This window comes from Takifugu rubripes, chromosome 13, assembly GCF_901000725.2.
Source record: "Takifugu rubripes chromosome 13, fTakRub1.2, whole genome shotgun sequence".
Lineage (NCBI taxonomy): Eukaryota > Metazoa > Chordata > Actinopteri > Tetraodontiformes > Tetraodontidae > Takifugu > Takifugu rubripes.
The window spans coordinates 10,656,735-10,669,597 of record NC_042297.1 but is presented as its reverse complement, the minus strand read 5'-3'; the positions used below and the strand labels follow the sequence as shown (position 1 = coordinate 10,669,597).

The 12,863-nt window shown below is 43.7% G+C and overlaps 1 protein-coding gene across 1 annotated transcript in view; it reads right to left on the bottom strand.

Moving 5' to 3' along the window:
* Positions 1–9,251, bottom strand: part of LOC101066720 (transient receptor potential cation channel subfamily M member 1-like) — a 20,012-nt gene extending 10,761 nt beyond the window's left edge. The window contains exon 1 of the mRNA XM_029846076.1: positions 9,213–9,251. Coding sequence (XP_029701936.1) covers positions 9,213–9,251 — 39 coding nt within the window. The remainder of the gene's footprint in view (positions 1–9,212) is intronic.
* Between the last annotated feature and the right edge of the window lie 3,612 nt (positions 9,252–12,863).

Genomic DNA, 12,863 nt, shown 5'->3' with positions numbered 1-12,863 from the left:
CCCTATTGCTAATGCTAACCCTATTGCTAATGCTAACCCTAATGCTAACCCTAACTCTAACCCTAACTCTAACCCTAAACCTAACTCCAACCCTAACCTTAATGCTAACCCTAACCCTAACCCTACTCCAACCCTAACCCTAATGCTAACCCAACTCCAACCCTAACCCTAATGCTAACCCTAACTCCAACCCTAACCCTAATGCTAACCCTAACTCCAACCCTAACCCTAACCCTATTGCTAATGCTAACCCTAACCTTAACCCTAACTCTAATGCTAACCCTAACTCCAACCCTAATGCTAACCCTATTGCTAATGCTAACCCTAATGCTAACAGTAACCCTAACTCCAACCCTAACCCTAATGCTAACCCTAACTCCAACTCTAACCCTAACCCTAACCCTAACTCCAACCCTAACTCCAACCCTAACCCTAACCCTAATGCTAACCCTATTGCTAATGCTAACTCTAATGCTAACCCTAACTCTAACCCTAACTCTAACCCTAACCCTAATTCCAACCCTAACCTTAATGCTAACCCTAACCCTAACCCTAACCCTAACTCCAACCCTAACTCCAACCCTAACCCTAATGCTAACCCTAACTCCAATTCTAACCCTAACCCTAATGCTAACCCTATTGCTAATGCTAACCCTAACTCTAACCCTAACCCTAAGTCTAACTAACCTTAACTAACCCTAACCCTGACCCTAATGCTAACCCTAACTCCAACCCTAACCCTAACTCCAACCCTAACCCTAATGCTAACCCTATTGCTAATGCTAACCCTAAACCTAACTCCAACCCTAACCCTAATGCTAACCCTAACTCCAACCCTAACCTTAACCCTAATGCTAACCCCATTGCTAATGCTAACCCTAATGCTAACCCTAACTCTAACCCTAACCCTAACCCTAACCCTAACTCCAACCCTAACCCTAACTCCAACCTTAACCTTAACCCTAATGCTAACCCCATTGCTAATGCTAACCCTAATGCTAACCCTAACTCTAACCCTAACTCCAACCCTAACCTTAATGCTAACCCTAACCCTAACTCCAACCCTAACTCCAACCCTAACCTTAATGCTAACCCTAACCCTAACCCTAACCCTAACTCCAACCCTAACTCCAACCCTAACCGTAATGCTAAACCTAACCCTAACTACAACTCCAACCCTAACCCTAACCCTAATGCTAACCCTATTGCTAATACTAACCCTAAGTCAAACCCTAACCTTAACCCTAATGCTAACCCTATTGCTAAACCTAACCCTAACTCCAAGCCTAACTCTAACTAACCTTAACTAACCCTAACCATAACCCAACCCTAACCCTAAGTCTAACTAACCTTAACTAACCCTAACACTGACCCTAATGCTAACCCTAACTCCAACCCTAACCCTAACTCCAACCCTAACCCTAATGCTAACCCTATTGCTAATGCTAACCCTAAACCTAACTCCAACCCTAACCCTAACTCCAACCCTAACCCTAATGCTAACTCTAACCCTAACTCAAACCCTAACCTTAATGCTAACCCTAACCCTAATGCCAACCCTATTGCTAATGCTAACCCTAAGTCCAACCCTAACCTTAACCTTAATGCTAACCCTAACCCTAACTCCAACCCTAACCCTAATGCTAAACCTAACCCTAACGCTAACCCTAACTCCAACGCTAACTCCAACCCTAACCCTAACTCCAACCCTAACTCCAACCCTAACGCCAACCATAACCTTAACCCTAACCCTAATGCTAACCCTAACTCCAATTCTAACCCTAACCCTAATGCTAACCCTATTGCTAATGCTAACCCTAAGTCCAACCCTAACCTTAACCCTAATGCTAACCCTAACTCCAACCCTAACCCTAATGCTAACTCTAACCCTAACCCTAACTCCAACCCTAACCTTAATGCTAACCCTAACTCTAACCCTAACTCTAACTCTAACCCTAACTCCAACCCTAACTCCAACCCTAACCCTAATGTTAACCCTATTGCTAATGCTAACCCTAATGCTAACCCTAACTCTAACTCTAACCCTACCCCTAACCCTAACTCCAACACTAACCTTAATGCTAACCCTAACCCTAATGCTAACCCTAACTCCAACCCTAACCCTAATGCTAACCCTAACTCCAACCCTAACCGTAATGCTAAACCTAACCCTAACCCTAACTCCAACCCTAACCCTAACCCTGACCATAACCCTAAGTCCAACCCTAACCCTAACTCCAACCCTAACCCTAACTCCAACCCTATTGCTAATGCTAACCCTAACCCTAACTCCAACCCTAACCCTAATGCTAACCCTAACTCCAACCCTAACCTTAACCCTAACCCTAATGCTAAACCTAACTCCAACCCAAATGCTAATCCTATTGCTAATGCTAACCCTAATGCTAACCCTAACTCTAACCCTAACTCTAACCCTAACCCTAACTCCAACCCTAACCCTAACTCCAACCCTAACCCTAATGCTAACCCTAACTCTAACGCTAACCCTAACCCTAATGCTAACCCTAACTCTAACCCTAACCCTAACCCTAACTCCAACCCTAACCTTAATGCTAACCCTATTGCTAATGCTAACCCTAAGTCCAACCCTAACCTTAACCCTAATGCTAACCCTAACTCCAACCCTAACCCTAACTCCAACCCTAACTCTAACTAACCTTAACTAACCCTAACCATAACCCAACCCTAACCCTAAGTCTAACTAACCTTAACTAACCCTGACCCTAATGCTAACCCTAACTCCAACCCTAACCCTAACTCCAACCCTAACCCTAATGCTAACCCTATTGCTAATGCTAACCCTAACCCTAACTCCAACCCTAACCCTAATGCTAACCCTAACTCCAACCCTAACCTTAACCCTAACCCTAATGCTAACCCTATTGCTAATGCTAACCCTAACTCTAACCCTAACCCTAACCCTAACTCCAACCCTAACCCTAACCCTAATGCTAACCCTAACCCTAACTCCAACCCTAACCCTAACTCTAACCCTAACTCCAACCCTAACCTTAATGCTAACCCTAACCCTAACCCTAACTCCAACCCTAACCCTAACCCTAATGCTAACCCTAACTCCAATTCTAACCCTAACCCTAACCCTAATGCTAACCCTATTGCTAATGCTAACCCTAACTCCAACCCTAACCCTAACTCCAACCCTAACCCTAACCCTATTGCTAATGCTAACCCTAACCCTAACTCCAACCCTAACCTTAACCCTAACCCTAATGCTAAACCTAACTCCAACCCTAATGCTAACCCTATTGCTAATGCTAACCCTATTGCTAATGCTAACCCTAACTCCAACCCTAACCCTAACCCTAATGCTAACCCTAACTCCAATTCTAACCCTAACCCTAATGCTAACCCTATTGCTAATGCTAACCCTAAGTCCAACCCTAACCCTAACTCCAACCCTAACCCTAACTCCAACCCTAACCCTATTGCTAATGCTAACCCTATTGCTAATGCTAACCCTAACTCTAACCCTAACCCTAAGTCTAACTAACCTTAACTAACCCTAACCCTGACCCTAATGCTAACCCTAACTCCAACCCTAACCCTAACTCCAACCCTAACCCTAATGCTAACCCTATTGCTAATGCTAACCCTAACCCTAACTCCAACCCTAACCCTAACTCTAACCCTAACCCTAACTCCAACCCTAACCTTAATGCTAACCCTAACCCTAACCCTAACTCCAACCCTAACTCCAACCCTAACCTTAATGCTAACCCTAACCCTAACCCTAACTCCAACCCTAACTCCAACCCTAACGCTAATGCTAACCCTAACTCCAACCCTAACCTTAATGCTAACCCTAACCCTAACCCTAACTCCAACCCTAACCTTAATGCTAACTCCAACCCTAACCCTAACTCCAACCCTAACTCCAACCCTAACCCTAACGCCAACCATAACCTTAACCCTAACCCTAATGCTAACCCTAACTCCAATTCTAACCCTAACCCTAATGCTAACCCTATTGCTAATGCTAACCCTAAGTCCAACCCTAACCTTAACCCTAATGCTAACCCTAACCCTAACTCCAACCCTAACCCTAATGCTAACCCTAACCCTAACCCTAACTCCAACCCTAACCTTAATGCTAACCCTAACTCTAACCCTAACTCTAACTCTAACCCTAACCCTAACCCTAACTCCAACCCTAACTCCAACCCTAACCCTAATGTTAACCCTATTGCTAATGCTAACCCTAATGCTAACCCTAACTCTAACTCTAACCCTAACCCTAATGCTAACCCTAACTCCAACCCTAACCCTAATGCTAACCCTAACCCTAACTCCAACCCTAACCCTAATGCTAACCCTATTGCTAATGCTAACCCTAAGTCCAACCCTAACCTTAACCCTAATGCTAACCCTATTGCTAAACCTAACCCTAACTCCAACCCTAACTCTAACTAACCTTAACTAACCCTAACCATAACCCAACCCTAACCCTAAGTCTAACTAACCTTAACTAACCCTGACCCTAATGCTAACCCTAACTCCAACCCTAACCCAATCTCCAACCCTAACCCTAATGCTAACCCTATTGCTAATGCTAACCCTAAACCTAACTCCAACCCTAACCCTAATGCTAACCCTAACTCCAACCCTAACCTTAACCCTAACCCTAATGCTAACCCCATTGCTAATGCTAACCCTAATGCTAACCCTAACTCTAACCCTAACCCTAACTCCAACCCTAACCTTAATGCTAACCCTAACCCTAACTCCAACCCTAACCCTAATGCTAACCCTAACTCCAACCCTAACCTTAACCCTAACCCTAATGCTAACCCTATTGCTAATGCTAACCCTAATGCTAACCCTAACTCTAACCCTAACCCTAACTCTAACCCTAACCCTAAGTCTAACTAACCTTAACTAACCCTAACCCTGACCCTAATGCTAACCCTAACTCCAACCCTAACCCTAACTCCAACCCTAACCCTAATGCTAACCCTATTGCTAATGCTAACCCTAACCCTAACTCCAACCCTAACCCTAACTCTAACCCTAACCCTAACTCCAACCCTAACCTTAATGCTAACCCTAACCCTAACCCTAACTCCAACCCTAACTCCAACCCTAACCTTAATGCTAACCCTAACCCTAACCCTAACTCCAACCCTAACTCCAACCCTAACGCTAATGCTAACCCTAACTCCAACCCTAACCTTAATGCTAACCCTAACCCTAACCCTAACTCCAACACTAACTCCAACCCTAACCTTAATGCTAACTCCAACCCTAACCCTAACTCCAACCCTAACTCCAACCCTAACCCTAACGCCAACCATAACCTTAACCCTAACCCTAATGCTAACCCTAACTCCAATTCTAACCCTAACCCTAATGCTAACCCTATTGCTAATGCTAACCCTAAGTCCAACCCTAACCTTAACCCTAATGCTAACCCTAACCCTAACTCCAACCCTAACCCTAATGCTAACTCTAACCCTAACCCTAACTCCAACCCTAACCTTAATGCTAACCCTAACTCTAACCCTAACTCTAACTCTAACCCTAACCCTAACCCTAACTCCAACCCTAACTCCAACCCTAACCCTAATGTTAACCCTATTGCTAATGCTAACCCTAATGCTAACCCTAACTCTAACTCTAACCCTAACCCTAATGCTAACCCTAACTCCAACCCTAACCCTAATGCTAACCCTAACCCTAACTCCAACCCTAACCCTAACCCTAACTCTAACCCTAACTCCAACCCTAACCCTAATGCTAACCCTAACCCTAACCCTAACTCCAACCCTAACCCTAATGCTAACCCTAAGTCCAACCCTAACCCTAACTCCAACCCTAACCCTAACTCCAACCCTAACCCTATTGCTAATGCTAACCCTAACCCTAACTCCAACCCTAACCCTAATGCTAACCCTAACTCCAACCCTAACCTTAACCCTAACCCTAATGCTAAACCTAACTCCAACCCTAATGCTAACCCTATTGCTAATGCTAACCCTAACTCTAACCCTAACTCTAACCCTAACCCTAACTCCAACCCTAACCTTAATGCTAACCCTAACCCTAACCCTAACTCCAACCCTAACTCCAACCCTAACCCTAACCCTAATGCTAACCCTAACTCCAATTCTAACCCTAACCCTAACTCTAACCCTAACCCTAAGTCTAACTAACCTTAACTAACCCTAACCCTGACCCTAATGCTAACCCTAACTCCAACCCTAACCCTAACTCCAACCCTAACCCTAATGCTAACCCTATTGCTAATGCTAACCCTAAACCTAACTCCAACCGTAACCCTAACTCCAACCCTAACCTTAACCCTAACCCTAATGCTAACCCCATTGCTAATGCTAACCCTAATGCTAACCCTAACTCTAACCCTAACCTTAACTCCAACCCTAACCCTAACCCTAACCCTAACCCTAATGCTAACCCTAACTCTAACCCTAACTCTAACCCTAACCCTAACTCCAACCCTAACCCTAATGCTAACCCTAACCCTAACCCTAACTCCAACCCTAACTCCAACCCTAACCCTAACCCTAATGCTAACCCTAACTCCAATTCTAACCCTAACCCTAATGCTAACCCTATTGCTAAACCTAACCCTAACTCTAACCCTAACCCTAAGTCTAACTAACCTTAACTAACCCTAACCCTGACCCTAATGCTAACCCTAACTCCAACCCTAACCCTAACTCCAACCCTAACCCTAATGCTAACCCTATTGCTAATGCTAACCCTAAACCTAACTCCAACCCTAACCCTAATGCTAACCCTAACTCCAACCCTAACCTTAACCCTAACCCTAATGCTAAACCTAACTCCAACCCTAATGCTAACCCTATTGCTAATGCTAACCCTATTGCTAATGCTAACCCTAATGCTAACCCTAACTCTAACCCTAACTCTAACCCTAACCCTAACTCCAACCCTAACCCTAATGCTAACCCTATTGCTAATGCTAACCCTAATGCTAACCCTAACTCCAACCCTAACCCTAATGCTATCCCTAACTCCAACCCTAACCCTAATGCTAACCCTAACTCTAACCCTAACCCTAATGCTAACGCTAACCCTAACTCCAACCCTAACCTTAACCCTAATGCTAACCCTAACCCTAACTCCAACCCTAACCCTAACCCTAACTCTAACCCTAACTCCAACCCTATCCTTAATGCTAATCCTAACCCTAACCCTAACTCCAACCCTAACCCTAACCCTAATGCTAACCCTAACTCCAATTCTAACCCTAACCCTAATGCTAACCCTATTGCTAATGCTAACCCTAAGTCCAACCCTAACCCTAACTCCAACCCTAACCCTAACTCCAACCCTAACCCTATTGCTAATGCTAACCCTAACCCTAACTCCAACCCTAACCCTAATGCTAACCCTAACTCCAACCCTAACCTTAACCCTAACCCTAATGCTAAACCTAACTCCAACCCTAATGCTAACCCTATTGCTAATGCTAACCCTAACTCTAACCCTAACTCTAACCCTAACCCTAACTCCAACCCTAACCCTAATGCTAACCCTAACCCTAACCCTAACTCCAACCCTAACTCCAACCCTAACCCTAACCCTAATGCTAACCCTAACTCCAATTCTAACCCTAACCCTAATGCTAACCCTATTGCTAATGCTAACCCTAACTCTAACCCTAACCCTAAGTCTAACTAACCTTAACTAACCCTAACCCTGACCCTAATGCTAACCCTAACTCCAACCCTAACCCTAACTCCAACCCTAACCCTAATGCTAACCCTATTGCTAATGCTAACCCTAAACCTAACTCCAACCCTAACCCTAATGCTAACCCTAACTCCAACCCTAACCTTAACCCTAACCCTAATGCTAACCCCATTGCTAATGCTAACCCTAATGCTAACCCTAACTCTAACCCTAACCTTAACTCCAACCCTAACCTTAATGCTAACCCTAACTCCAACCCTAACCTTAACCCTAACCCTAATGCTAACACCATTGCTAATGCTAACCCTAATGCTAACCCTAACTCTAACCCTAACCCTAACTCTAACCCTAACCCTAACTCCAACCCTAACCTTAATGCTAACCCTAACCCTAACTCCAACCCTAACTCCAACCCTAACCTTAATGCTAACCCTAACCCTAACCCTAACTCCAACCCTAACTCCAACCCTAACCCTAACCCTAATGCTAACCCTAACTCCAACCCTAACCTTAATGCTAACCCTAACCCTAACTCCAACCCTAACCCTAATGCTAAACCTAACTCCAACGCTAACTCCAACCCTAACCCTAACTCCAACCCTAACCCTAACGCCAACCATAACCTTAACCCTAACTCAAACCCTAACCTTAATGCTAACCCTAACTCTAACCCTAACTCTAACTCTAACCCTAAACCTAACCCTAACTCCAACCCTAACTCCAACCTGTTGGATTGCAGTACCTCTCGTGTGTCACTGCCCATCCGCGTGTTCTTTAAATGAAGACTTCAAGTAAACAAATGTCAATTTCAAAATGTATTTAGCAAACAGATGTATTTAGCAAACAGATGTATTTAGCAAACAGATGTATTTAGCAAACAGAATCAATTCAAGATACAAATATTACAGAGCTCTGGGCCAGTTCATAACCCTAGCAACAACAAAGTCAATTGTCAGGGCATGAAGTCTGACGACCTAACTATCCCTTGACCCAGTCTTATATAGAAAGATATATGTAAATTATTGATGCTAATTCAGTCCAATCCAGTCCTTCTTCTTGGATGACCCCATCTTCTTCTTCCAGCCTCCTTTGGTGTTGGTGTGGTCCTTCTTGTCCATTATCTTCTCCAGATGGCCAGGTCCGAAGTCATATTCCTGCCAAGGAACTTATCAACACCAGTAAACTACGTTGTCATGTTTTACGATGGGGATCTACCATTTCCTGTCTGGCTGGCTCCAACTGTCTGACCAGTCTTCAGGTCAAGGAAGGGTCAACTGACTTGCTTTTGTGTATTCCTACTAAAGAGTATATAGTATTCTTAACTTCTAAACTAACTGTAACATAAAACAAAACATATAGTATAACACATGCTAATAGGATAAAAGATGCTAACAAGATAAAATATTTCTCTTCAGTCCCCCTTTTGGCCTAGCCTAAACTAGGCCAATACTACCAAATTATTGTCAATTCCCTTAAATCTCTCCATCACTTACTCCCATCAAGGGAATGGTTTCCCTTCGAATTTGAGCCATCTGGTAAGGAGGAGGTTGCTTTCCTTCAATTGCAGTTACGATTATACAATTACATAGAGAATACAAGGAATACAACAACAACCACACAAAATTAAGCCGGCAGTTGCAGAAATTAATGACATCAAAACAGATAGAATGATCACTTTCCATTTACCAAACATTCTATCCATCCATTTCTCTAGTGGAGCAATAGGAAACAGTGCAGAGATTAAAGGTAATTTTCAAATCCAGCTGATACCTGGTCCACTAATTTATATTCATCAGGGACTCCCCTTGGAATTCCAATTGAATCAATATATGTTGGGGATCCCTGTGTGAGATCAAATGATGTTCCTCTCCTATGTCTAATTGGAGGTAGCACCTGCTCCCCCTTTGGACTTAATAAAGTGATAGGGAGTAGGAGACGAACCAGAGTACATGTTCCTGACCAATCGGGTGGGATTGCTGGCATCAGAGTGTGCGGATCACAGTGCCAAAACAAATCAGCTCGATGAACTGGAAAGTGTGAAGCGTTACTCTATGTAGTGACATTTACCATGTACTTACACCATGTTGAAGGCAAGTCACCTACCAACCTTCTTCCCATTCGTGACAAGCAGGTCAAATTGGATCTGACTGAAACAAATGTAGGAGGAGATGTCTTATTCAAGACCACTGGAAAAGAGCTGACAAAGTGGATCATACATGTGTCCATGGTCCTCCAAATTCCAGGGTCTCTACAGCCACCTATGATAAATCAAACTGAAATGTTGTATCACTCCCTTTGGTGAAATCAAGAATCACCCCTGTGTAACCCAGTCAGATCTCTCCCACGTTGCCTTGAGATCCTCCCCACAACGCACACAAAAGTAGAACTGTAATCATTGTGCCGTCTCCTTTAGATGTTTCCGAATCTGTCCAAGCGTTCTCTGTAGATTACCTGCTGGGGTACATTTGATTCCAGTGATACCAGAGTTAGGGTTAATGTGTTAGAGTGTTAGTATGTTAGTATGTTAGGGTTAACATGTAATGTTCACTCTGCAACTTCAAAGGGACCAGTCCACCTGTGCTCTGACCACTTTCACTTGATGACTCTCAGAAGAACCCACTCAGCTGTGTGTTGAGTTCCTGGATCCTTCCTGACTGTGGTTACAGAGGTTGCCTGTTGGGAGAAAACTGAGAGAGTTGTTTTTAGTTGAACAAAATAAGATTTATATTTCATACAAGTGCTGGGCTGGCCTATGGATTTTCTGCTCCTGGTCCCAGAAAGGGAACACCCCTCTCGAGCTCAAAGGGAGTGAATCCTGTTCGGGAGCTAACAGAGCTTCTTACTGACATCAAGGCTATTGGAAGTGCCTGTGTCCATTTCATTCCACTGTGAGCACATATCTTGCCAATTTTGCTCTTCAGTGTTTGATTCATTTTTTCTACCTTCCCTTGTAATTGTGGATGATAGACGGTGCCAAATGCATGTTTAAGGCCTAATGTTTTTCTACTTCTTGTTAAAATGAGTTCTATTATCAAACCTAATTTGTTTGGGGAAACCATGTATCGGATTAATCAAAAATTTAATAACACTTTTTGCGTCTTCTGCTTTTACGGGAACCGCCTCTGGGCAGCCAGTGTATGCATCCACTGCGACCAAGAGGTATCGGAACCCATTGACCCTGTCTATCATATCAGTGAAATCTATAATTATTTCTTGCCCTGCCATGGGGGCAACTGGAAACTTGCCCTCGTGTGATCGAATTGTTGATTTCACATTAAATCGTGTGCATATTGAACCTTCTCTGCATCATTCGTGGTTTCCCGCAGTGTGTCAGGCCGTGGGCCTCTTCCAGAACGGCATCTACCAGACCGGGCGGGAGAACAGGTCTGCCGTCTGGGCCCCGCCAAATTCCTTCAACTTTCACAGCCCCCCTTTCCTTCCAAACTGTTTTTTCATGTGGAGAAGCTTCTTCTTGATCACAACTAAGTCTTTCCCTGTCGTATCTTGGAAGAATTTCATGAACTGTTTTCTCTGCCAACAACAAATTGTAACTTGGTTTATAACCTGCAGCCTTCTTTGCTGCCTGATCTGCAGCCTCATTACCTCTTCCCTCCAGAGAGTTCTCTTTGCTGTGACCTTTGCACTTTACGACTGCGACCTCTGCTGGTTCCATGAGTGCCTGTGTCAGTTGCCTCATCTCTGCCTCATGTTTTATAGGAGATCCTGATGCTGTATTAAAACCTGCCCGCAACCATTGACAAAGTTCTAAGTGAATTGCTCCCACTACATATGCTGAATCTGTATTGATGGTCACTCTCTTTCCCTTTGATATTTCTAATGCTCTAATAACTGCCCTCAATTCTGCAAGTCGTGCTGACTCTTTACCTTTTATCTTTCCTGTTTCCACTTCCTCAAAGCCTTCTTCTGACTGTCTAACTATTGCATAGGCAGCTTTCAGACCCTCCTGTGGGTTTCTGAAACAACAGCTATCTGTGAATAGTATTTCATCTGGATCCTTTAACGGCTCCGTCTTAAGATCTACTCTGATTTTTTCATCTTTCTTCACTTTCTCTTCACATCTGTGTGGTTCACCCTCTCCCATGCCATCTGCCATATTGATCCCTTCATGTGTGTATGTTATGTGTGGTGCCGTTAAAATCTTGTCCATCCTGGTCTGCCTGTTTTCAATAGGGTCCAGCATTATACTTGCATACATTAATACTTTCCTTTCACCCCCTTTTTTCTGAAAGAGAACACCATTTACTGTATGTTCTCCTTCAGAAACATCCAAAAAGAAAGTATCTTTATATTCCGGAATGGCAAAACATGCAGATGTCGTGAGTGCCTGTTTAAGAGCAATGAACGCTTTCTCTCCCTCAGTTGTCCATGTCAACCGGGCTGCCAAATCACAAATTCCCTGTTCATTCACCATTGCACGTAGGGGCGTAGTCTTTTCTGAATATGCAGGGATAAAGTGTCTACTATAGCTCGCGAGACCCAGAAATGACAACATTTCCTTTACAGTCTCTCGCTTAGGATGTTCAAGGATAGAGGATTTATGAGCTGGTGATACACCTGTACCCTGAGCAGAAACCACCCTACCCAAAAACTTCACAGGGCGACGACAACACTGAAGCTTCTTTCTAGAGACCTTAAATCCCTTTTCCCACAAATGCGTAAGGAGTGCCTGTGTTGCCTGCAAACAAGACTCAGCTGATGTAGCCGCCAATAAAATGTCATCAACATATTGAATCAAGACCACCCCTTCTGGTAGAGTGAGGTCCTTCAACAACTTCCGTAATGTCTGATTGAAAATACCAGGGGATAAAATAAATCCCTGTGGTAAACGTGTATATCGTAATTGTCTGCCTTTATATGTGAAAGAAAAGATGTCACGCATAGCAGAGTCCAGTGGGAGACAAAAAATGCATTAGCCAGATCAATACATGTGAACCATTTATGGGAAGGAGACAAAGCTGATATTGCAGTATATGGGTTGGGAACTGGCACTGTGGGTGTTGTCACAATAGAATTAATACGTCTCAAATCATGAGCCATCCTATATTTCCCTTTTTCCTGCTTCTCACTGGCAAAATCGGAGTATTCCATGCTGAAGTGGAATACTCAAGAACCCCAGAAATTAA